General features: G+C 44.1%; 1 protein-coding gene across 2 annotated transcripts in view; it reads right to left on the bottom strand.

Moving 5' to 3' along the window:
- Positions 1-515: 515 nt before the first annotated feature.
- The window catches only part of LOC306916859 (sorting nexin-14-like), a 35,989-nt gene continuing 9,211 nt past the window's right edge, over positions 516-27,293 (bottom strand). For both annotated transcript variants that reach the window (XM_079494928.1, XM_079494929.1), the window contains 25 exons: positions 26,767-26,843; positions 25,737-25,815; positions 24,566-24,609; positions 24,389-24,476; positions 23,847-23,931; positions 23,133-23,289; positions 20,340-20,415; positions 19,828-19,881; positions 19,283-19,366; positions 18,506-18,620; positions 16,149-16,307; positions 13,644-13,768; positions 12,766-12,827; positions 11,788-11,917; positions 10,428-10,626; positions 8,637-8,720; positions 7,906-8,006; positions 7,567-7,675; positions 6,533-6,573; positions 5,687-5,806; positions 5,275-5,398; positions 3,838-4,002; positions 1,573-1,668; positions 986-1,077; positions 516-768 (listed from right to left, as the gene is read on the bottom strand). In XM_079494928.1, coding sequence (XP_079351054.1) covers positions 703-768; positions 986-1,077; positions 1,573-1,668; positions 3,838-4,002; positions 5,275-5,398; positions 5,687-5,806; positions 6,533-6,573; positions 7,567-7,675; positions 7,906-8,006; positions 8,637-8,720; positions 10,428-10,626; positions 11,788-11,917; positions 12,766-12,827; positions 13,644-13,768; positions 16,149-16,307; positions 18,506-18,620; positions 19,283-19,366; positions 19,828-19,881; positions 20,340-20,415; positions 23,133-23,289; positions 23,847-23,931; positions 24,389-24,476; positions 24,566-24,609; positions 25,737-25,815; positions 26,767-26,843 — 2,532 coding nt within the window. In that variant the 3' untranslated portion in view covers positions 516-702. The remainder of the gene's footprint in view (positions 769-985; positions 1,078-1,572; positions 1,669-3,837; positions 4,003-5,274; positions 5,399-5,686; positions 5,807-6,532; positions 6,574-7,566; positions 7,676-7,905; positions 8,007-8,636; positions 8,721-10,427; positions 10,627-11,787; positions 11,918-12,765; positions 12,828-13,643; positions 13,769-16,148; positions 16,308-18,505; positions 18,621-19,282; positions 19,367-19,827; positions 19,882-20,339; positions 20,416-23,132; positions 23,290-23,846; positions 23,932-24,388; positions 24,477-24,565; positions 24,610-25,736; positions 25,816-26,766; positions 26,844-27,293) is intronic.

The following is a 27,293-nucleotide window of genomic DNA, read 5'->3' as shown; positions in this document are numbered from 1 at the left end:
CAACACAAAAAATACGTTTATTGCGCAACTTGGCAGAAATGACCACGTAGATAAACATCATTTTAATGTTAAAAAAAAAATAATAAAAAAAAAAACCCTAGGGGTCCGCGGACCCCGCTTGGGGAACCGCTGCGCTACACTAGTGATGATTCCAGAAGGTGGAGGAGGTGAGCACTGAGCAGCAGCGAATGCACAGCTGCCAGTGTGATGGCTACAGTTGGGTGGTGGTGAAAGACAGAAAGAGTGTGACCTCTCTCTCTATTTCGAAGGTTCAGAGTCAGACACACACTTTGGTAGCGGCCCATCTGTGGCAGTGTGAGTGTTCTTAACCCATTTTGGGCGGGAACCCCTTTTGGTGTTAGCATTATGTTATGCTTTAGCTATTGAAAAATAGCAGACCTACAAGCTCATAGCGCGCCACCCGCGCTACGAGCTTGTAGGTCTGCTATTTTTGAAAAATCGAAGAACGACTGACATAGAAACATAGCTTTTTCAGAAAACTGTCAGGATGTAGAAGACATTTTTAGAATCTGATCTCAGGTCAAAATGGGGCTCGTGAAGACGGTGCTCCCCAAGCCCTAGTGGTTGGCGAAGGCCGTTCTCTGTCCATCGTATCTCTTCCCAATCCATGCTATCGGCCGACGTAGCCATTGCAGACTGAAGCTCGTCATCCACGTAAAGTGCAGCTGCCCAGGTCTGGTATCATTTCACCTTGTTTAATTCTGGAAAGAGTTCTTGAATGACGATGTCCAACAGCACATATGTCAGCTGATGAAAAAATATATAGGGTTATAAGGATGAAAAGCCACCTAAGAAGACATTGTTAAATTGTATTGCTGTATCTGTGGATCTACCAGTATATTTCAAAACAGTGTGTGTGTGTGTGTGTGTGTGTGTGTGTGTGTGTGTGTGTGTGTGTGTGTGTGTGTGTGTGTGTGTGTGTGTGTGTGTGTGTGTGTGTGTGCGCGTGCGTGCATCAGGGTACCTGTTTGTTAAGAACTGGCTGTTGGAGTCCATCGAAGAGCAAGCGCACTCCTTCACACTTGGCCTCTTCTCCGATACACTTTTCTAGGAGATCTGAGGAAAAACAAATTAAGTAATTAAGTATAGCATATTCTATAATTATTTTATCTTACACAATTACATTTATTAACAATATCACTTAACAAAAGCAGCTTTAATGTTCAATTGAAAGATTAAACTGGCAATGTAATTAATGGAAATCTATTCTGACTCCAAGTCCACCCTAAGTTTAGGTTAGTGATTTATAAGACGTTTCTGACGTCGAAATAAAAAAAAAACGTTTGCTCTGAAAGAATATATATTCAAAGATTTGTGCCGAAATTTTACGACTTTTCAAAAATAGCAGACATACAAGCTCGTAGCGCGCCACTCGGTGGCGCGCTATGAGCTTGTAGATCTGCTATTTTTCAATAGCTAAAGTGTAACATAATGCTTAGTTAAAACACCAAAAGGTGTTCCCGTCCAGAATGGGTTCAAAAATGTCTAGCACAGGCATTCATGACATCCTAGAAATATTAGAACTATAAAAAACAACAACTGAATGAATACCTGGAATATAACTTAGCATCTCCTCGAATGTCCTTGTCGCCCTCTTCTGTATGTCCGCAGTTGACCGTGGTGGACTGTGTTCTCTGAACACAGCATCTGGTTGAGCAAAGAATACATGAGAAGAGATCAAAGTAGCTTTGTGCATTTGGACTACAAGGATTCGGCAGCCACACTGCCTTCCTCAGGGCGAGCAAAGAATACAAAATATTCTTTATACATTTTGAACTTGATGAATGGGACATTCAGCTTAATGAGTACTTTTGGTACCTTAAGTACATTTTGACATCAATACTTCAGTACATTTACCCAAGTAGATTTTGATTAACAGACTTTTACTTGTAATGGAGTAAGTATTTATATATTGCAGTATTGCTACTTTACATTTTGACCTGAGATCAGATTCTAAAAATGTCTTCTAAATCCTGACAGTTTTCTGAAAAAGCCATGTTTCTATGTCAGTCGTTCATCGATTTTTCAAAAATAGCAGATCTACAAGCTCGTAGCGCGCCACTCGGTGGCGCGCTATGAGCTTGTAGATCTGCTATTTTTCAATAGCTAAAGCATAGCATAATGCTAACACCAAAACGGGTTCCCGCCCAAAATGGGCTAAGTACATTTTGACAGCAATACTTCAGTACATTTACCCAAGTAGATTTTGATTAACAGACTTTTACTTGTAATAAAGTACGTATTTCTATATTGCAGTAATGCTACTTTTACTTAAGTAAAACATTTGAGTACTTTTTTCCACCACTGCAGATATCTAATCAGATTTGTGTAAGTAAATCTTGTGGTTACTGCAACGGCACCTCGAAGGAATGCTGGGCAAGACCTAAGCTGTAGAGGCACCTCGAAGGCACGCTGGGCCAGACCTAAGCTGTAGAGGCATCTCGAAGGCACGCTGGGCCAGACCTAAGCTGTAGAGGCACCTCGAAGGCACGCTGGGCAAGACCTCAGCTGTAGAGGCACCTCGAAGGCACGCTGGGCAAGACCTCAGCTGTAGAGGCACCTCGAAGGCACGCTGGGCCAGACCTAAGCTGTAGAGGCACCTCGAAGGCACGCTGGGGAAGACCTAAGCTGTAGAGGCTATCATTTGTTTTGGGGGCGGGAAGTTGCGGGATTTTGGCGGAAACTACCGCTCAAGGAAATGATTTACAAATCAGTTTACATTCTCTGTGAATGAAACGAGTGTTGTGATTGGTCGGAATAATATCGTATCCGGGGGAAATACATTTTGTCGGATGTTCCGGACCGACACTTCCGCCGATATAGCGTTAGGTTTTGACCGGGCGAGGCTACCTCGAAGGAGGGTGATGAGCGACACCAGGCGGTCCTCCTGGGCCACTCTAACCCTAACCTCGAAGGAGGGTGATGAGCGACACCAGGCGGTCCTCCTGGGCCACTCTAACCCTAACCTCGAAGGAGGGTGATGAGCGACACCAGGCGGTCCTCCTGGGCCACTCTAACCCTAACCCTAACCTCGAAGGAGGGTGATGAGCGACACCAGGCGGTCCTCCTGGGCCACTCTAACCCTAACCCTAACCTCGAAGGAGGGTGATGAGCGACACCAGGCGGTCCTCCTGGGCCACTCTAACCCTAACCCTAACCTCGAAGGAGGGTGATGAGCGACACCAGGCGGTCCTCCTGGGCCACTCTAACCCTAACCCTAACCTCGAAGGAGGGTGATGAGCGACACCAGGCGGTCCTCCTGGGCCACCCTAACCCTAACCTCGAAGGAGGGTGATGAGCGACACCAGGCGGTCCTCCTGGGCCACTCTAACCCTAACCCTAACCTCGAAGGAGGGTGATGAGCGACACCAGGCGGTCCTCCTGGGCCACTCTAACCCTAACCCTAACCCTAACCTCGAAGGAGGGTGATGAGCGACACCAGGCGGTCCTCCTGGGCCACTCTAACCCTAACCCTAACCTCGAAGGAGGGTGATGAGCGACACCAGGCGGTCCTCCTGGGCCACTCTAACCCTAACCCTAACCTCGAAGGAGGGTGATGAGCGACACCAGGCGGTCCTCCTGGGCCACTCTAACCCTAACCCTAACCCTAACCTCGAAGGAGGGTGATGAGCGACACCAGGCGGTCCTCCTGGGCCACTCTAACCCTAACCCTAACCTCGAAGGAGGGTGATGAGCGCCACCAGGCGGTCCTCCTGGGCCACTCTAACCCTAACCCTAACCCTAACCTCGAAGGAGGGTGATGAGCGACACCAGGCGGTCCTCCTGGGCCACTCTAACCCTAACCCTAACCCTAACCTCGAAGGAGGGTGATGAGCGCCACCAGGCGGTCCTCCTGGGCCACGCGGTCCAGTTTGGCCTGGAGGCAGTGGTCCGTGTACGCCTCCAACGTGTTCTTGAACAGGATCCTCCCGCCCATTAGCAGGTGGTGCAGCCAATCAGGGATGTGGAACACAACGCGGCCTGCGGGAGGAAGGCAGGGGGAATTGAACAACAGACAGACAGACAGATCAGAAAGATACAATTGACCTTTTGCAGACAGAGGCAAACACTTGGAAAAATGGTAAAATGGTAAATGGTAAATGGTGCATTTATATAGCGCCTTTATCCAAGGCGCTTTACATAGATTGTTCACCTATTCACACACACATTCATACACCGATTGCGGCGGAAGCCATGCAAGGCACCAACCAGCACATCCACAACCAACAATTTGGGGTTCAGTGTCTTGCCCAAGGACACTTCGACATGTAGACAGGAGGAGCCGGGATTCGAACCGCCGACCCATGGATCATTGGACGACCTGCTCTACCTCCTGAGCCACAGTCGCAATAATCACATGCAAGGAAAGAAAATAGCTCAAAACATGTTTACAATGATTTGTTATTAAACAAACACTTTGTAGATAGAAAGAGGATAATTCAAGCTTTTGTACAGCTGCAATGTTGGTGAGTTTGACGTAGTTTAAAATACAGATAGGACTGTTCTGTTTGGATGTATGGGCTGATGGGAAATTGCATCTAGTCACCACCCTGCCATTAACTTATATGGCAAGATGGCCGCGGCGTGCATATGGTCAGTGAGAGAGAAGCAGATGACCACGGTGTGCATATGGTCAGTGAGAGAGAAACAGTCTGTGAACATGGGTGGTAGTCAGACTGAACAAAGGACTACATTTGCTATACTTGACTGTGATCAAAGGACTACATTTGCTTGCTATATTTGACTGTGATCAAAGGACTATATTTGCCATATCTGGGGGATTATTATGAAACCAGTGGCGTTTCCAGGAATTACATTTTGGGCAGGCAAGATGTGTTGTCGTCGTCCGTCTACAACATACATACATACATACATACACACACACACACACACACACACACACACACACACACACACACACACACACACACACACACACACACACACACACACACACACACACACACACACACACACACACACACACACATACATACATACATACATACATACATACATACATACATACATACATACACATCGTTACAAAACATTTTATATTTGGAATCAATTTGATTTCTGGTGGTTATGTTTATTTTGTTCTTTAATATCTTTTTATTTTTTTGAGAAAGCTGATGGTCCAAAGTTGTAGTTGTACAATATAATATTTTACAGTTGGCATTCACCATGCTCATAATTATTTGCTCCTCTTGTCTATTGATATATGCAGATTCAAACAAAGACCCCACTTACCGATATGCATTAAGGAGTCATAAACGCCCTCAACCGTGATCATTTCCACGAAGCAGTTCTGATTGTGTCTCTTCTCAGCCATCTCTGACAAGTTGGCATTGTTTCTGAAGAGATCTTTGAACAGCTGATCAGAGGGAAAACAGAGAGATCATTGAACAGCTGATCAGAGGGAAAACAGAGAGATCATTGGACAGCTGATCAGAGGGAAAACAGAGAGATCTTTGAACAGCTGATCAGAGGGAAAACAGAGAGATCATTGAACAGCTGATCAGAGGGAAAACAGAGAGATCATTGGACAGCTGATCAGAGGGAAAACAACTCTGTAAAAACAGCTGATCAGAGGGAAAACAACTCCATCACAGCACTCCATCTTTAACATAATTATACAATGATCTCCAGCATGATTACTAACCCTTTTGTCGATTCCTGAGGTGGGGCTCAGGACGGTGAGTTCAGGACTGTTCGGTTTGGGTTTGGGAGATTTGCAGGAATTGCGGAAGGACTTAATAAAAGGCTCCAGATGCTGTCCTTTCTAGGAGGGGGGGGGGGGGGGGGGGGGGCAGACAGACAGACAGACAGACAGACAGACAGACAGACAGACAGACAGACAGACAGACAGACAGACAGACAGACAGACAGACAGACAGACAGACAGACAGAGTATCAGTCTATGTTACGATTTGAGTTCTATTTTCTATAAAAAATTGAGCTATGCTCAAGGTGGTTTGATGTGATTAACTCATTTTGGTGTTTTAAACATTATGTTATAATTTAGCTATTGAAAAATAGCAGATCTACAAGCTCGTAGCGCGCTACGAGCTTGTAGGTCTGCTATTTTTGAAAAATCGTGAAAATGTCTTTGAATATATATTATTACAGAGTGAACATTTTGACTGGAACATAATTATTTTCAGATGGGGTCGGTGGCAAACTCATATAGAAACATGAGGTTTTTCAGAAATTGTCATGATTTAGAAGACATTTTTTAAATTTCGACATCAGGTCTTAATGGGTTAAAGCTATTGTAATGAATACAACTTTTTTTAACCAATCTGTGTGGTAGAGTATAATACAATGTAACCAGCACATCAGCGGTTGGACACGCACGCACACACGCACGCACACATGCACGCACACACGCACGCACACATGCACGCACACATGCACGCACACATGCACACACACATGCACGCACACATGCACGCACACATGCACGCGAGCAGCACACACTCACACTCATTAAGAATGCTTTACTCACCTCTATTGTCAGTTTGCTGGGCACAGCCTTAAAGATTTTCCCTGTGAAAACAAGTTTATCGAGAGATAAAGATTTCAGCAATTCTTAATTTGGCACCGCTTTTTGTATGTCATTGTTTGGCGTGTTTTTTGTGCACCATTAACCACTTTCAACTTTCAACAAAAACAGACAAAAAAATCACACCCGTGTGAAGTAAGTGGTGCAACTCCGTGTGGGGGTCCCCGGGGGGGGGGAGTTCCAGACCCACAGGAACGCACCCAGGGTACCGGTCCGATTCCGGCGAGCCGCCTTGTGTCCGAAACGGTTGAGAAATGACAGAGTTACCGTGTGGGGGTCCCTCTACTGTACTGTACTGTCACTGTACTATACTGGCACACCCAAAATCACCATATATACAGTTAATATGTGCGTGTGTGTTTGTGTGTGTGTTAGGTTGCGCACAGGTGGTGAAAAACAACCATGCTGTTTTCGTGCTCAGACGCACCCAGCCAGCCACCCACCCACACACACATAGTCACTTAAGGAAGTGGTTGCACCACTTAAAAAAAACAAAAAAAACTGTCAAAAGTGCGAGCCGATCCACAAGCACAAAACGTACCACATTGCAGTGCGTTGTGAGCTTGTGGATCTAGCCATTTAAGCTCTTCATTGTGAGCTTGTGGATCTAGCTATTTAAGCTCTTCATTGTGAGCTTGTGGATCTAGCCATTTAAGCTCTTCATTGTGAGCTTGTGGATCTAGCTATTTAAGCTCTTCATTGTGAGCTTGTGGATCTAGCTATTTAAGCTCTTCATTGCAGTGCGTTGTGAGCTTGTGGATCTAAGCCATTTAAGCTCTTCATTGTGAGCTTGTGGATCTAGTGGATCTAGTGGATCTAGTGGATCTATAGCTATTTAAGCTCTTCATTGTACGACGAACATAAAAGGGCTTAAGTGATTAAGTCAAGGTCAGAAAACATTCACCTATTTTGGGGCAGGAACCCCTTTTGGTGTTTCAAGCATTCTGTTATACTTTAGCTATTGAAAAATAGCATACCCAGGTTGACATCAGGTAACCTCTTGGTCCGGAACTGAGATTCCATGTGTGGGGAAAGGAAGTCAGCCAGAAGCTGGCTGTTGCTCAGCTCTGGATGCTGCAGAAGGTTCTGCAAGAAGAACAGACACGCTTATTTATATTGTTTGTTGACTGATCTGGTGTATATATAGTAATACTACTAGTTACTTTGATGTTTTCAAAAGGCACAGGAAACTAAAACTGTATTCCCAGATATGGAACAAGTAATTGTATTATAAATAAATAAATTATGCGTACAATTTAAATACAGATGTCAGATCCAGAATAAAGGGCCAACTGAGTCAAGTTTTAGACTCCCACCTGCAAGTACTCCTGGAACTCCTCCCGTTTCGATGATAGGAACTCATGATTCTTCGGCCCAATGATTCTCTTGGACGGCAACTGTGCATCTGGGAAAGGCCCTATGATGAAGAGTGTAACCATTTGACACAGAAGACTGTGTATACAGTGCAGTACACTAAAATATAGTACATGCTATAGAAGTGCTGGGCTGCTGTGGTCATAATGGGAATAGAGCGTTGCAGTCCAGCCTCCTACCCTGGACCAGGAAATGAAACCCAATGCATTTTCCTCATAGACATTTCTTAAAGTATTTATTTAAAGACGGTTACGCCGCGGACAAAGCCAACTCGAGTCGTGACAACTCATGACAACACAAACAATATTTTGGACCAAACAAATAATTACAAAGAAGAAAAACAACAAAAAAAAGTGTTGTAACCTGCCGTTTTTTTCTTCTTTCTAATTATTTGTTTGGTCCAAAATATTTTTTGTGTTGTCATGAGTTGTCACGACTCGAGTTGGCTTTGTCCGCGGCGTAACCGTCTTTAAATAAATACTTTAAGAAATGTCTATGAGGAAAATGCATTGGGTTTCATTTCCTGGTCCAGGGTAGGAGGCGGGACTGCGACGCTCTATAGTGTCCGAGTTCTGGGGAAGAACTAGACTTCATTTATGGAATAGTTACATTTGTTGGAAGTGTATCATACCATAAAACATTATGGAAGTAATATGTTTGCAAAACTACCTACCATGGAACTCTGTGAGCTTGGATTCCAGGACATAGAACTCTGTGTATCTTCTGTACACACACCAGTTCTCAGCCTTATGGCCCACTGCACACACAAGCACAGAGCACACATATCAGAAAAGGTTATATGTATCATGTTATTTAAAACAAAAAGTGTGTTTAGAACATAATGCTAAATGGCAACACATTCTTATGCATTCTATCCCTTTTGCATGGCTTAGCTACACACATACAGACTGCTGCCATGGGTATTTTGGGTATTTGGGTATTTTGGGTATATATCAAACTAGAGAAACGGTTGGATGGCACTTACACCCGCCTTCGAATGAGAGCGCAAAATCTGTCTTGGAAGAGCCACCCATCGACTAATCTAATATACGGCAACCTTCCCCGTGTTTCTTCACTAGTCCGATCCAGAAGAACACAGTTTGCCGGCCACAGCTACAGAGCTGACAATGAGGTTATATCTTCCCTTCTTCTCTGGAGTCCTGCCTCAAAGCAGACCAGAGGTAGAAAACTGTCGTTCCCTGATGTCATCCCTAGGGACACATGCATCAGTAGGCAGCAACTGGGGATGGCAATGAAGGACCGGGAAGTCTGGCGTGGCATTGTGAAATCCATGATCTCGACCGCGGTCGAAAAATTATGATGATTTTGGTCACAGCGCACATGGCCTGTTGCTGTCCATCAGCGGTGGTGCTGATTCATTCACTAATTGAAGCATAGAGTGATAGTGTGTTGTCCATCAGGGGAGGTGCTGATTCATTCACTAATTGAAGCACAGAGTGACAGTGTGCTGTCCATCAGCGGAGGTGCTGATTCATTCACTAATTGAAGCACAGAGTGACAGTGTGCTGTCCATCAGTGGAGGTGCTGATTCATTCACTAATTGAAGTATAGAGTGACAGTGTGCTGTCCATGGTCCATTCTATTTCAACTGGCCACCTTTTTTCTTTGTTGTGTCCCAATGAGGTTATATATCTTCCCTTCTTCTCTGGAGTCCTGCCTCAAAGCAGACCAGAGGTAGAAAACTGTCGTTCCCTGATGTCATCGCGCTAGGGACACATGCATCAGTAAGCAGGAACTGGGGACGGCAAGAACCAGAAAGTCTGGTGTGGCATTGTGAAATCCATGATCTCGACCGCGGTCGAAAAATGATGGACACTCAATAAGTGTCCGTTTGTGTTTATGATAGGATATCAGTTATTTTATAGTCCTGCATAGTCCTGCATTAACAAATAATTGTATCAGAGTCTAGCTCCATCCCTGGTAATGGCAATCGTTTATTATTCATTTTTTGTTGTTATTTGCTGAGTTTTAGGCCCCTGGGGGTTGTGTTGGTCTCCTATTGGTGTTGCTTAATCCTGTCCTCTGTGTGGTTTCTATTAGCCTAACTTTGCCCCGCCCCTTTTACTCATTGACCAATGATTGAAACATTGAACTGCTTGTTATTAATTTGATCAACATGATGTACTTTCAACTAAAGCAAAGGGTCAGTGTAAACCATCAGTAAACTCAAGCCCTAACCTGCTGCTTTGCGGTCATGGCGCTCCACAATGAGACAGAACACTAACCCTAACCTGCTGCTTTGAGGTCACTGCGCTCCACAATGAGACAGAACACGACCCCTAACCTGCTGCTTTGAGGTCACTGCGCTCCACAATGAGACAGAACACGACCCCTAACCTGCTGCTTTGAGGTCACTGCGCTCCACAATGAGACAGAACACGACCCCTAACCTGCTGCTTTGAGGTCACTGCGCTCCACAATGAGACAGAACACGACCCCTAACCTGCTGCTTTGCGGTCATGGCGCTCCACAATGAGACAGAACACTGGACTCTGCTCGCTCTTGGTGTCGTCGTCGTCGTCACAGATGCAGGGGATGGTGACGCTCCAGGCGGACAGGTCACGAGGAGCGGTACCGAGTCCATAGGCCTCGTCCACGGGGTCGGGGAAGTCATCCTCCAGGACCATCATGGCCTCTTCTGCCTTGGTGGGAGGGAGAGGTGGGTGTGCACGCGTGTGTGTGTGTGTGTGTGTGTGTGTGTGTGTGTGTGTGTGTGTGTGTGTGAGAGAGAGAGAGAGTGAGAAAGAGTCATAGTTACTAGGACTGTAACGGACTGTAACGGTACACACTCATACTTCATACCAAACCATTTTGCTACAGGGCATTCGGTACGGTACGTCGGTACCGGTGTGTATACCGAACGAAGAAGAAAACTAAAAAAGGTTTTTGTGTGCAGAACTTCAATTCCAAGTTCCCAAGAAGAGTGCACCAAGCTACGGCAACTGGCAACTCACCGAAAATGAAATTATAGGACGCAGAGAATAGAATAAACCAACGTTTCGGCAGACAACTGCCTTCTTCAGGGTATATGAAGGCAAATTGTTCTGCCATGGACCGGCACCACTACAAGGACTGGTGTGCGTAGCATCCTTTTGCACCGTTCTAGGCCAGTCTTACCATGTTGTCCTCCTCCTCCTCCAGGCCGGAGGACGGCAGCATGGTCCCTCTAGGCCAGTCTTACCATGTTGTCCTCCTCCTCCAGGCCGGAGGATGGGATGGTCCCTCTAGGCCAGTCTTACCATATTGTCCTCCTCCTCCTCCAGGCCGGAGGATGGGATGGTCCCTCTAGGCCAGTCTTACCATATTGTCCTCCTCCTCCTCCAGGCCGGAGGACGGCAGCATGGTCCCTCTAGGCCAGTCTTACCATATTGTCCTCCTCCTCCTCCAGGCCGGAGGACGGCAGCATGGTCCCTCTAGGCCAGTCTTACCATATTGTCCTCCTCCTCCTCCAGGCCGGAGGACGGCAGCATGGTCCCTCTAGGCCAGTCTTACCATATTGTCCTCCTCCTCCTCCAGGCCGGAGGACGGCAGCATGGTCCCTCTAGGCCAGTCTTACCATGTTGTCCTCCTCCTCCTCCAGCCAGGAGGACGGCAGCATGGTCCCTCTAGGCCAGTCTTACCATATTGTCCTCCTCCTCCAGGCCGGAGGATGGGATGGTCCCTCTAGGCCAGTCTTACCATATTGTCCTCCTCCTCCTCCAGGCCGGAGGATGGGATGGTCCCTCTAGGCCAGTCTTACCATATTGTCCTCCTCCTCCTCCAGCCAGGAGGACGGCAGCATGGTCCCTCTAGGCCAGTCTTACCATATTGTCCTCCTCCTCCTCCAGGCCGGAGGACGGCAGCATGGTCCCTTCCATGGTGCTGGTGCTCTTGAACACTCCTTTGATCTTGCTGCCGATGCGGCTGACCCTGGAGGACTCGCCCCTCCTCGACCTGCACGTCACACAAAGAAGAGCTCAGATAGACCAATACAAAAACGAATGGAGCAGAAAGAGAGAGAGAGACAGAGACACAGAGACAGACACAGAGACAGACACAGAGAGACAGAGACAGACACAGAGAGACAGAGACAGACACAGAGACAGACACAGAGAGACAGAGACACAGAGACAGACAGAGAGACAGAGACACAGAGACAGACACAGAGAGACAGAGACATAGAGAGACAGAGACACAGAGAGACAGAGACACAGAGAGACAGACACAGAGACACACAGAGACAGACACAGAGAGACAGAGACACAGACACACAGAGAGACAGAGAGACAGAGACAGAGACAGAGACAGAGACAGAGACAGAGACAGAGACAGAGACAGAGACAGAGACAGAGACAGAGACAGACGCAGACACAGACACAGACACAGACAGACCTCCCTAAGCTTGTGGTTCGATGAGTGGATATGGAAATGTATTGGTTGAAGGTTGAAGATTTTAAACTCAACATTTGTTATCAACTACAAATCAACGGTTACTGTTACTAATGTTACTGCAGGCGGAAACCAGCCAACAAGGACAAATGCACCGTGTCACATGTGACGTGACTGCCTGTGAGATTATAAGCAAACTAGGAAGAAAAAAAGAAAAAACGCCCTTCTGGTGTCTGGCCCCGTCGGCCCGTCCTACCTGAAACCCCCCACATGTATTGAACATTTTCGAAAGTATAACATTGAGCAAAAGTTGCTTATGGAAAATCTTTTCAATGTGTTCAGAAACACACTGTACACAGTACAAACGTCAGTGACGTCACACCCACACACACACCGTGGACCGTGGTACCCACCTGCTCACCCTGCAGTTCTTGGCAGGAGACACAGCCGCCGGTCTCAGAAGTTGGTGGAAGTACTACAGAAGGAGATGGAACAAGAACATCATCCATACTTACATATGATACTGTACCTGGCAACCTTCTCACAGGTCAGGAGCCTCTCCATTTCTAACCCTTGTTCTGCTGAGTGGAAATCTCTCCAGTTAATCTCCCGATGCAATTTTTGCCATGTACGCACAACCCTGCTTTACATGCGACACTTGTCTAACCACTAGCCCCACACACACACACACACACACACACACACACACACACACACACACACACACACACACACACACACACACACACACACACACACACACACACACACACACACACACACACACACACACACACACACACACACACACACACACACACACACACACACACACACACACACTACTGTATGCCCTGGGCAAATGAGTTGTCATTAACCCATTTTGACCTGGGAAGGATTCTACAAAATGTCTTCCAACTCCTGACAGTTTTCTGAAAAACCCATGATTCTATGTCAGTGGTTCTCAAAACATTCATTTCATGTCAGGGACCCCCAAGATTATATGTAATTGGCCGCCGACCCCCATCTGAAAATATGTTGTTCCAGGGACCCCCCTCCCAGAAGCAAAGATTTGAGTTAAAAACGTTCGCTCTGAAAGAATATATTCAAACATTTGGGCCACATTTTAACGATTTAAAACAAATAGCAGACCTACAAGCTCATAGCGTGGCACTCGGTGCCGCGCTATGAGCTTGTAGATCTGCTATTTTTCAATAGCTAAAGTATAACATAATGCTTAAAACACCAAAAGGGGTTCCCGTCCCAGAATGGGTTAAGCATAGATGCTGACCTCATCGCTGTCACAGAACATGGGGATGAACACAGTCTCCAGGAGGGTCAGGACATGCTCATGGGCCTCAAATAAACACGCCATGGTTTGTAGGTTCACCACCTCTTCATACGGGCCCTGAGCAACTGGGGAGACAAGAACACAACATCATGGTTTGTAGGTTCACCACCTCTTCATACGGGCCCTGAGCAACTGGGGACAAGAACACAACATCAGAACCTCTTCATACGGGCCCTGAGCAACTGGGGAGACAAGAACACAACATCAGAACCTCTTCATACGGGCCCTGAGCAACTGGGGACAAGGACACAACAACATGGTTTGTAGGTTCACCACCTCTTCATACGGGCCCTGAGCAACTGGGGGGACAAGAACACTAAATCAGAACCTCTTCATACGGGCCCTGAGCAACTGAGGAGACAAGAACACTAAATCAGAACCTCTTCATACGGGCCCTGAGCAACTGGGGAGACAAGAACACAACATCATGGTTTGTAGGTTCACCACCTCGTCATACGGGCCCTGAGCAACTGGGGGGACAAGAACACAAAATCAGAACCTCTTCATACGGGCCCTGAGCAACTGAGGAGACAAGAACACTAAATCAGAACCTCTTCATACGGGCCCTGAGCAACTGGGGAGACAAGAACACAACATCATGGTTTGTAGGTTCACCACCTCTTCATACGGGCCCTGAGCAACTGGGGGGACAAGAACACAACAACATGGTTTGTAGGTTCACCACCTCTTCATACGGGCCCTGAGCAACTGGGGGGACAAGAACACAACAACATGGTTTGTAGGTTCACCACCTCTTCATACGGGCCCTGAGCAACTGGGGGGACAAGAACACAACATCATGGTTTGTAGGTTCACCACCTCTTCATACGGGCCCTGAGCAACTGGGGGGACAAGAACACAACAACATGGTTTGTAGGTTCACCACCTCTTCATACGGGCCCTGAGCAACTGGGGGGACAAGAACACTAAATCAGAACCTCTTCATACGGGCCCTGAGCAACTGGGGACAAGGACACAACATCAGAATCGGAAAAACAGCTTGATTTCTAGAAATTTGAGTGATATAAACAGCTCTCATGTTGCAAACAACATTTTAAACCATTTTGGGCGGGAACCCCTTTTGTAGCATGGCTAATAAGCCAGACTCAAATCACACTGTCTTGTGGTATTTGAGTCTGGAGATGCTGTGTATGGATCTTGTTTCCCGGGGGGCGGGTTCAAACATTTTCTCTTTGACGCAATTGGTTAGAGCTACTGTCAGTCAAAGGTCTCAAGCATTGAACGTCACTGTACCAAAGCCCGCCCATATTGCATACCGTGTCCCGATTGGCCACACCATTTCTCTGGTGTAGGAAATGGGCGTACAATTGAGCCTCTCCAGACCGTAACCCGCCGGCAGGCAATTTGTTTTTTTGCCACCGGCTGATTCGGTCTGGCTTATTAGCCAGGATACCCCTTTTTGTGTTAGCATTATGTTATACTTTAGCTATTGAAAAATAGCAGATCTACAAGCTCATAGCGCGCCACCGAGTGGCGCGCTACGAGCTTGTAGGTCTGCTATTTTAGAAAAATCCAAGAACGACATAGAAACATCAGCTTTTTCAGAAAACTGTCAGGATGTAGAAGACATTTTTAGAATCTGATCTCAGGTCAGAATAGGTTAACACAATTTGTGCCCAAGACGTCCACAGACGTCCTAGGAACTATCCCATGCAGTGCCCAGGACGTCTGTGGACGTCTTGGGGAATTTATTTATTTATTTATTTATGTATTTATTTATTTATTTATTTATTTATTTATTTATTTATTTATTTTCTTTTCTTTTCTTTTCTTTTCTTTTCTTTTCTTTTCTTTTCTTTTCTTTTCTTTTCTTTTCTTTATTTATTTTTCTTTTCAAAACGATTGTTTTGTTATTTTGTGAAATGGGATGGGCGGGGCACCCCCCACGTCGCTATTTTTGAAAGAATGAAAGGGCACATAATGTGTTTTAACCCATTTAGGCCTGACGTCGAAATAAAAAAAAAAGTTCGCTCTGAAAGAATATATATTCAAAGATTTGTGCCGCATTTTTACGATTTTTCAAAAAATAGCAGACCTACAAGCTCGTAGCGCGCCACTCGGTGGCGCGCTATGAGCTTGTAGATCTGCTATTTTTCAATAGCTAAAGTATAACATAATGCTTAGTTAAAACACCAAAAGGGGTTCCCTGTCCAGAATGTGTTTTAAACACAACAGAATACAATACACCAACTCAATGGTCGCCAAGGACTTATTTAACTTCTTTTTCATGATGTCCTGGAGCGCCAAGGACGTGTTTTTCGTGTTTTATAACATTCGTGTTTTTTTTTTTAGACTTTAAAAAAAATATATATATATATATATAAAATAAAATAAAAGATATATGGTGGCGGTCTGGGACTTTTGGCGCCCCCTGGTGGCGGTGGATGAGTTAAGTCTCACTGCAGGGCGATCCTTTCTACGTACCGTTGCGGAGTTCCTCCACTACGACGCCAGGGTCAAAGCGGATCTTGTCCACGCTCTCTTCCAAACAATACGTCTCGTAGATCTTCTTCGCCTCCTCATGAAGCAGCCGTTTCTCAGAGTCCGTCATCTCAGGGCACAGGATCTTAAGGTTGAATTCCTCTAAGAATTACACAGGGGGTCAGGAAGGACAGTCAGACTAGTACCCACGCTCATGTTCCAAGACAGGGGGTCAGGACAGGGGGGGTCAGGACAGGGGGTCAGGGCAGGGGGTCAGGAAGGACAGTCAGACTAGTACACACGCTCATGTTCCAAGACAGGGGGTCAGGGCAGGGGGGGTCAGGACAGGGGGTCAGGGCAGGGGGTCAGGAAGGACAGTCAGACTAGTACCCACGCTCATGTTCCAAGACAGGGGGTCAGGACAGGGGGGGTCAGGACAGGGGGTCAGGGCAGGGGGTCAGGAAGGACAGTCAGACTAGTACCCACGCTCATGTTCCAAGACAGGGGGTCAGGACAGGGGGGGTCAGGACAGGGGGTCAGGGCAGGGGGTCAGGAAGGACAGTCAGACTAGTACCCACGCTCATGTTCCAAGAGCAGCAACACTTCAAATCATTGGGATCGTTTTAATTGCGAACGCAGTGATTGCGAACGCAGTGAGCACTAACTATGAGACCTAGCAGAACATGTCTGTCTGTGTGTGTGTGTGTGTGTCACGCTGTAAAACCACCCGCCCGCCACCAGAGGGCGCAGCTGTATCACTCACACACACACACACACACACACACACACACACACACACACACACACACACACACACACACACACACACACACACACACACACACACACACACACACACACACACACACACAATTAACAAAAAACTTAACTTAAAATAAAAAATAAAAAAATAAAAAAAAACACACATGCACGCACACATACACACTAAAAAAATAACTTAAAAAAAAACGTAACTTAAAAAAACGTAACTTAAAACCTTAAAAAAGTACGTAATTTATTCTAATTGTTGTTATTGCAATTTACGAGCTGCGTTCGCTTCCCGCGTTCGCGCGTCTTACTTGTTTGTATTTGGAGGACGTGAAAATATGGCACGACACGTTTCAAACTCTGTGCTGGAACATGATCGCCGCCTTCCCACGTAAATCACGCCAGAACATAATTTTGAGTAGACTGGCTTTGATTTTGCAGTACCAAGAAGAGAGAGCGAGCACTCGACAACACACAGAACTCTCCAAACAATGTGTTATGCCAGGTGTTCACGTGTCCATCACAGAATAGGCACACAGAATCTCACAGCCCGCTTTCCACGCCCACTTCCGGTAAATAGTGGTGTCATTTAACATTAGCATTTACACGTTTTTTTTCTCTGGAGAATCTAAGTACATTTTCTAATGTAAAAATGTGACAGACCAATATTATTATGAAGCAAACAAGATGGTAAATCAGCTCGAACAGATAGAACAAACCTTACCTTGAGAAAACAAAAGTTGTAGACTTCTTAAATTACCTCTGTTAACATGTAGCGTCTATGGAGTGACGTCACGCTATCACCACTAACCCCGAAAGGGGGCGTATTAAGGGGGCGGGGAAATTATGTGAGATAGGCTTATAGAACCAGGTTAAATCAGGTTTTAAAAAAAAACTTGAACCATACCCTAACTTCCCTGTACTGGACATGTCATACTTCCTCCACCAATAGAGGGTATGCGTGTGACATCATCGTACCTGGAAGTTATGCGGGAACGCCCACTGAGTGGCAAAAAACTACTTTCTGGCCTCGACAGCCCATTCATCCAAACAGAAAAGTCCTGTCTGATTGCATTAAACAATGGTAAACTCACCAACATTGCAGCTGTACGAAAAGCTTGAACTATCCTCTTTCTAGTTTTTGTTTCATGAAAATCCACCATGAGCTACTTTCTGTCAAGAAATGCCCTGCATTTGATTATTTGTATTACTTTTATTAAGTGTCAGAGTTTGGAAGTGCTTGTTTTCAATAACACAACATTTTGCTGCCTCCTGCATTATGTGACATTTAGAAACAGGTGGTACGCAGGACGGTTGAGTGATTTCCAACGAGTGCTTCCAAACTCCAACACTCCATATAATGCTCAATGTTTTGCCACTCAGTCTAGATGAGGGGGGCGTGTCCTGATGGGAAAATCATGCATGTGCGTACTCTCTATTTTGGCTCTCTCTACACCAAATCTCTGTGAACCTTTGCCCCCAGGAACTTCATGTGGTTAAACGCACTCAATTAGATGTGAACTTTCTGCTCCACTCTTCTGGTATGGAAAGTAACCCAATATAAATGATAGTAAATGGAGTATTTCTTGTACCAACAGTGAGGTAGAACTGGAGCACATGGACGGCCCCCTCCTGTTTCAGGAAGTTCATGAATCGGAACAGCAGATCTTGCTGCTCTCTGATCTCCTTCAAGTCCAACTTCAGCGCCTGCAGAGAGAGAGAGAGAGCGGGGTGAGAAGTTGAAAGAGAAAGACATCTGGGTCTGCTCATCCCAATCTTTCAGGTGTGCGACGGAGAGGGGAGGAAATGGTTTAGTTCAGGGATGGGCAACTTTGACGATGGCGAGGGCCAATATATTCCCACACTCACCTCAGAGGGGCCACATTGTATATTACTGTCGTAGCAAAAATAGGTGATCTACAAGCTCAAAACGCGTCGCAATGCGACGCGTTTTAAGCTTGTAGATCACCTATTTTTGCTATATTTGAATTGAAAACCTGAATAATTTGTTGCTATTTTTTAATTGGAATCCTGAAAAGTAACCTTTTTATTGAATTTCAAATGCATTTAGTTATAGTTATGTTAACTTTATGAACTGTTAACATACCGGTAACTACATTGGACACAAAAAGACAATAACATTTTAATACTAGTACTAGTACTAGTCATTTAATACTAGTCATGAAGTAATTAAAGCGGGTTTGGAATCCTAACAGCTGAAATCAATACTATATCAGTATTCTGATATTAACATGCGGGCCGCATTAAGTGAAGGTGGGGGCCGCATGTGGCCCGCGGGCCGCCAGTTGCCCACCCCTGGTTTAGTTCAACGCAGACACGCAGTGTGTGCAGCTGGAGAAGCTACTCACAGAGTGATTCTCGTAGCGAGCATCGGAGAACATTTGCAGGAAAGGCACCAAAGCTGAAGTTGGCTTTGTGGCTTCCTCTGCAGGCTGAAAAAAAAAAGAAGGAAAACATCGTTGTTTTAATCACTCCCATTTCAAATATATAATATATACAAACATATATGGAGATCTAAGGGTTTGAGGTTTGCGGTCAGATGTGGAGTTGCTGGCCAATATTGATGACATCAGGGATCTCCGTATATGGGCTTAACTGCGACGGCAGGTCGCATTTACCATGACATCAGGGATCTCCATCCCTGATGATGTCATCACTTTCCCATGTATGGGGATTTTGAGTGACTGACTGACTGACTGACTGACTGACGGACAAAAACGTACGATTTCATAGTAAATGCGACCTACGGTCGCAATAAATACATTGATTAATATACTGTTCAAGTTACTTGTTTTGTTTTCTTTATTCATTCATGGTGTTAACATGTTTTATTGTGCTATTTCGTCTTAAATAAAAAACATTTGATAACAACAACAAAAACATACAAACGTACTTGGGAGTTGTTGTTGTTGTTGAAGAATAGGAGAATCAAACGGTTTGCCGTGTCCTGAAATTGACACCAAACAAACAACTTTATGCTAAATCAGTATTAGTTGAAACAAATCCGCAGTACAAAATCACTAGTGAATGCATTCCGTTTCTTAAGGTGCAAATTTGGTATAGGGTTTAAAAAATTGGTCTGAGTCTGACAGAAGTCATATCAACCGAGAACCTCAGATGATATGAAACTACAGCACACCCAAAACTGCATCAGAAAAGATAAATCTTTAATAACGCATTTTGGGGCGGGAACCCCCTTTTGGTGTTAGCATTATGTTATGCTTTAGCTATTGAAAAATAGCAGATCTACAAGCTCGTAGAGCTTGTAGATCTGCTATTTTTGAAAAGAATCGAAGAACGACTGACATAGAAACATAGCTTTTTCAGAAAACCATCAGGATGTAGAAGATATTCTTAGAATCTGATCTCAGGTCAAAATGGGATAATTGTGTACTGTACACTCACAGGATCAGCCAAGTAATCCATCGAGGGAAGGAAGACGGAACCGGCCAAGACTTCTCTTAACAGCGAAGTGAGAGATCTATGGATAAAACATGGATAAAACATGAAATGGGAAAAGCTTAACCCATTTTGGGCGGGAACCCCTTTTGGTGATTTAACTATTAAAAAATAGCAGATCTACAAGTTCATAGCGCGGCACTCGGTGCCGCGCTATGAACTTGTAGGTCTGCTATTTTTGAAAAATCGTGAAAATGTGCCTCAAATCTTTGAATATATATTAATTTATTACAGACTTACAGAGTGAACATTTTAATTTTTAACTCAAATCTTTGCTTCAGAGGGGGGGGGGGGCGGAGGCATATTACATATAATTTTTGGGGTTCTTGACATGAAATATTGAGAACCACTGATACAGAAACATAAGGTTTTTTCAGAAAACTGTCAGGATTTTGAAGACATTTTTTAAATGTCGACGTCAGGCCTAAATGGGTGAAAGAATTTGAGACAGCAAAGGACATGTTGTGACATGTTGTGAACTTGTAATGTGCAGGGTTTGGTACGCTGGGGAGGGTGTCTCCGTTTTTTGATATTGCCCCATCTGATCATTAATTCGTAATTTACTAAAACAATTATATCAACCCATTCTGGGCGGGAACCCCTTTTGGTGTTTTAACTAAGCATTATGTTATACTTTAGCTATTGAAAAATAGCAGATCTACAAGCTCATAGCGCGCCACCGAGTGGCGCGCTACGAGCTTGTAGGTCTGCTATTTTTGAAAAATTGTGAAAATGCGGCACAAATCTTTGAATATATATTCTTTCAGAAGACTTTTTTTTTTATTTCGATGTCAGGTCTAAATGGGTTCGTTAAGCCAATATTAACGTCAATTTTGCTGTAGAATTAGTACAAATCACACCTATGTGAACTGAGTGGTGTAAGGTCTTATATAGACTGATCAGCTGTGGTCTGACGTAATGTCTGACGTAATGAAATCACACCCGTGTGAACTGGGTGACCATAGCAACCATGCTCATTTTTTAGAGAACAGACAGACAGACAGACAGACACGTGGTTTACACCACTCAAAAAGGAGCCTGGGTTCCAGCCTGAATCGCTGCGTTCGGTGATTTTTTGTTTGTTTGTCGAGTGACAAAACAGATTCACGGAAAGCAGCGATTCAGGCTGGAACCCAGGCTAAAGAAAATGCACCCGGTCCCCGGTATTATTATTCAGGCTGGAACCCAGGCTAAAGAAAATGCACCCGGTCCCCGGTATTATTATTCAGGCTGGAACCCAGGCTAAAGAAAATGCACCCGGTCCCCGGTATTATTATTCAGGCTGGAACCCAGGCTAAAGAAAATTCACCTGGCCCCCTGTATTATTATTCAGGCTGGAACCCAGGCTAAAGAAAATGCACCCGGTCCCCGGTATTATTATTCAGGCTGGAACCCAGGCTAAAGAAAATGCACCCGGTCCCCAGTATTATTATTCAGGCTGGAACCCAGGCTAAAGAAAATGCACCTGGCCCCCTGTATTATTATTCAGGGTGGAACCCAGGCTAAAGAAAATGCACCTGGCCCCCTGTATTAATATTCAGGCTGGAACCCAGGCTAAAGAAAATGCATCCGGTCCCCGGTATTATTATTCAGGCTGGAACCCAGGCTAAAGAAAATGCACCCGGCCCCCTGTATTATTATTCAGGCTGGAACCCAGGCTAAAGAAAATGCACCCGGTCCCCTGTATTAATATTCAGGCTGGAACCCAGGCTAAAGAAAATGCACCTGGCCCCCTGTATTATTATTCAGGCTGGAACCCAGGCTAAAGAAAATGCACCCGGCCCCTGTATTATTATTCAGGCTGGAACCCAGGCTAAAGAAAATGCACCGGCCCCTGTATTATTATTCAGGCTGGAACCCAGGCTAAAGAAAATGCACCCGGCCCCTGTATTATTATTATTTTTTTTTTTTAATCTAGACCAGTGGTTCCCAAACTTTTTCATATCAAGGACCCCCAAATTGACACTAATTAGCCCGTGGACCCCCATTTGAAAAGATATGCCAAGGACCCCCATTGGAGAAGATTTGTATCACTCTTTCCTCTTTTTCTCCTTCTGAAATGTACACTCTGAAGCGATATTGCCCTTTGCCCCAGTTAAGGGTTGACTTGATGCCATATGTAGTCCTGAAGAAAGCAAGGATGTTACAGAGACACTGGAGATGGAGTCACTTGGAGGGGGGAGGGAGGGAAGAGGGGTGGAAAAAAAATCCTGGGAACTGCACTTGTGTCCTATGTATGCATAGAAATGCTGTTATTGTACTGCTTTTTCCAAATAAAATAAGTATTGTAAAAAAAAAAAAAAAAAAAAAGAGAAGATTTTTATGTCTGGATTTTCAACCCGTTTAATTTCAAGGACCCCCAGTTTGACACGCATTAGTAGTCTACGGTCCCCCATTTAATAGCATTTCTATCTCTGGGACCCCCAATTTATATTGTAAAATCAATGCTAATTTAACTCTGAGAGTGTATAAATGGAACCAAATGGACCCGTTAGGGTCCATTTGGTTCCATTTGTACACTCTCTGAGTTACAGACCCATAAGGGTCCATTTGGTTCCATTTGTACACTCTCTGAGTTACAGACCCATAAGGGTCCATTTGGTTCCATTTGTACACTCTCTGAGTTACAGACCCATAAGGGTCCATTTGGTTCCAAACATGGGTCCCCCCTGGAACTCCCTCAAGTACCCCTGGGGGTCCCCGGACCCCACTTTGGGAACCACTGAGTTAATCAAATACCTGCAGTCTGAAGCCTTGGGTGGCAGAATGTAGTGGAACATCAACTCTGTCAGCTTCCTGAGGTAGAGAAGCTCATCTCTGCGGCTGCGGAGCGCCACGTGGAGATCAGGACCGTATTCCCCCAGAGCAGCTTGCTGAAGATGCTCCACACTTTTCACTGCGGAGAGAAAAGACAAGTCGTCAATATACTGTTGTTGCTCTCCGATTTCCTTCTCTGTACATTCAGGAGACAATAGAACAACAACAGCTTGGATGAGTCTGTGAATAGCATCATCGTCAGTATAAATAATCCTGTCAAAAGTTGCACTATAGATACTCCTCTAGCCTTAGAAGACATTGGCTTAAAAGCCTTTAGTTATAACTGTATTTTGTATGTTTCTCTATGGACCCTGAGTCTGCAATAAAGGCATTCATTCATTCATTCATCCATTCATTCATCCATTCATCCATTCATTCATTCATTCATTCATTCATTCATTCATTCATTCATCCATCCATCCATCCATCCATCCATCCATCCATCCATCCATCCATTCATTCATTCATCCATCCATCCATCCATCCATCCATTCATGCATTCATTCATTCATTCATTCATTCATTCATCCATCCATCCATCCATCCATCCATTCATTCATTCATTCATCCATCCATTCATTCATTCATTCATTCATTCATTCATTCATTAATTAATTCATTCATATACATTGTTACCTTTTTGCCTTGCTTTGCTGGTGATTTCAATGTGTTTTGTGACAACTTTAAGCAGCTTCTCTGTGATGAGAGAGGCCAAATCAACCTGAAAGAAAAATGGTGATCTCCAATGGTCAGTCAGCAACATAAGCCTGACCTACAGTCAGAGCCGGACTTACCGTTGGGCGGGTGGGCTGCAGCCCGGGGGCCCCCGACCAGGGGGGCCCCCAAAAAATAAATAAAAAAAAGTTTTTTTTTCTTTTTTTTCCTAAATTATAAAATTGTAAAGTATTGAAATCCAATTCAAGTGAAATGCGTGTATAGTTATTGTATTTAGTTGTATTATGGTTAAACCATTGAGAGCTTCTGCCTGCCTGCCTCTCTCTCTTTTTAGGGGCCTGGGTACCCCAAAATGAAAACAAAATAGCCCACATTCTTTTCGGCCTCGCGGCTCGGCCGAATCGCGAGGCGCTTCAAATTTGCTCCAGCCCGGGGGCCCTCAGCAAGGTAAGTCCGGCTCTGCCTACAGTGGATCTATTGAGTATTGAGTGTCTGTTTGTTACCTTTTGGGCGCGACGGACCAACACGGCTGCAACGAAACGCAAAGTCACTCTCAACTCATCAATGAATGCTTCGTCATCTGTCTTTTTCCTGCAAATAAACCTAAATGAGTAATTTCTGCCAAAAACAGGAAATGTATAATAATAATAATAATAATATTACAGGGCCAGTATACTTGCCTATACCAACGATACACAAAGTTCTCCAGAACCAACTCCAGAATCTGTACAACACAAAAAGCAGAAATAGCATTTAACCCATTATGTTATGGTTTAGCTATTGAAAAATAGCAGATCTACAAGCTCATAGCGCGCCACCGAGTGGCGCGCTACGAGCTAGTAGGTCTGCTATTTCTGAAAATTTGAAAAATATTTATTTCAGAAAACTGGAGGATTTAGAAGATTTTTTTTTAATTTCGAGGTCGGGCCTAAATGGGTTAAATCGAATTAGCATAATAAGAATACATTATATACTGTACAGAACATATCTCTGTTGCCGGGTAGAAACCAGCTACGCCCAAAATTAACCTTTCAGGAAATGAAAAACAAAAGAAATGGTTTTAGAACAACACAATAGTGCCTCATCAAAGTTGGTATATGGTGACTTCTTTAATCTTTATACATGGTCAGATACTTGAATGTGTCCTTATATTATCATCACTTTACCCAAATACAGCTCAAGTGGAGTTAGGATGCTTTTACTATTTGGAGATTTCTGACTTCATTCTTCGTCATTCTAATCAATGATGGAATAAAAGTTGGAGTTTAAGGTGGTTCGACCGAGTTTTGAGGATCCAATGGAGTTAGGAGGTTTAGTCAGAAGCGCTTTATAATACTTTTCATTGGTTCAATATTTGAAAACCCACACACAGAAGTGTGTCCAAAGGACGTCCAATAGCACTTATTTATTTTAAAAAACAAATGGATATAGCTGGTTTCTTCCCGACACGACGATATATAACACCGATATAAAAAATAATAATGCTATGATTACCTCTGAAAGAGGTAAATATAATAATATATAATAATGATTACCTCTGAAAGAGGTAAATATAATAATGATTACCTCTGAAAGAGGTAAATATAATAATATATAATAATGATTACCTCTGAAAGAGGTAAATATAATAATAATATAATAATGATTACCTCTGAAAGAGGTAAATATAATAATATATAATAATGATCACCTCTGAAAGAGGTAAATATAATAATATATAATAATGATTACCTCTGAAAGAGGTAAATATAATATATAATAATGATTACCTCTGAAAGAGGTACATATAATAATATATAATAATGATTACCTCTGAAAGAGGTAAATATAATAATATATAATAATGATTACCTCTGAAAGAGACGCATCCACCTTTGAGGGAACCTTCAGATCAAACCATGGCTGATACTTTTCCAGCAATAAAGATGGCCTGTCAAAACATAAACATTTAGCAAAGTTAATATAATATCCAGTCATTAGAATATAATAAAGTTAATATAATATCCAGTCATTAGAATATACTAAAATCACATGAATAGTGTCAGTAACACAACAGCAAGGAGTAGCCTACAACAGTAGATGTCCCAGGATAACTGCAGTATATATTCTGAACACTAGAGGGGAACGTAAGACCAAGGACTCAACTCTGACAGGAGCCTTTAACTGGTCAATACTGAAATGACTAGTGGTGGAAAAAGTACTCAATTGTTTCACTTAAGTAAAAGTACCAATACTGCAATTTAGAACTACTTAAAGGAGCATTCAGTGATTTGGGTGGTTCTAAAAGGAGCATTCAGTGATTTGGGTGATTTGGAAAACCACCCAGTCCGCCCCGGTAACAAAATGAGCACAGGCCAACAGCATGTGCCCCCACTCGATCATGATTGGAGGAAAGTCCCTCTCATCCTGATTGGATGAAGGCTTTGCCACCCGCCACCAAAACTGAAACTCACTGGGGACAGGGAGGAACTCCTTATATGGTCAGCACACTCTATGGTAGGAAGGATTATCCAAAAAAAAAATAAAAAAAAATAAGTGATATTTAAATGAAGTGAAATCACTGAATATACCTTTAAGTACGGAATTGAAAATGTACTTGAGTAAAAGTACAAAAGTATCGGCATCAAAATGTACTTAAAGTACTAAAAGTAAAAGTACTCATTGTGCAGAATGTGCCATTTCACAAGTTCAAAATGTGTACAAAAGCTCACAATCATACAGTAAATGGAGAAAAAAAAGCCACTCCCCACAGGGCTCCTTCCATGGAGCTCGCTGAGGAGGGAGTGCCTTGTTTGACTTTCTGGGGGCAAAGCTAGGAGGGGATAACAGAACAGTGTGTGTTACTGTGTTACAGAGCACAGAACACGGGCAGATGACTCACCTGTGCCTTTTGCATTTGGTGTTTCCACATACAGCACAGCTGTGACCCAGTGGAAATAGCGCCTCCTGCTGGTATGACTGTTAAGAAGAGAGAAGGCAAATGAAGTCACAAACAAGCCAGGTCAAAAAGGTAATCATTTAGAGAGAGAGACAGAGAGACAGAGACACACGCACACACACACACACACACACACACACACACACACACACACACACACACACACACACACACACACACACACACACACACACACACACACACACACACACACACGTTGTATTACTTTATTCGTGACTTTGATTTTTTGTTTTTCGTGACTTTGAGTTTTTGTTTTTTATTCTTGCCTTTGTAACAAGGCAATTACAAACTTGCCTGGCCTTGCCTATTCGTACTCATTAGTCATACTCGTTTGGACAAAAGATATAGCCGATCTCAAGAGAGTACAAACATGTCACTGCCTGCAGTGCCACCCTAGCCTAGCTAATTTATATTGTAGGCTATTATATGTGCATGTGACAATAAAACCT

The sequence above is a fragment of the Electrona antarctica genome (genome assembly GCF_951216825.1).
Source record: "Electrona antarctica genome assembly, chromosome: 24".
In the NCBI taxonomy this organism is placed as follows: domain Eukaryota; kingdom Metazoa; phylum Chordata; class Actinopteri; order Myctophiformes; family Myctophidae; genus Electrona; species Electrona antarctica.
Note: the sequence above shows the minus strand (reverse complement) of the source record. Positions and strands in the feature narration are given on the sequence as shown.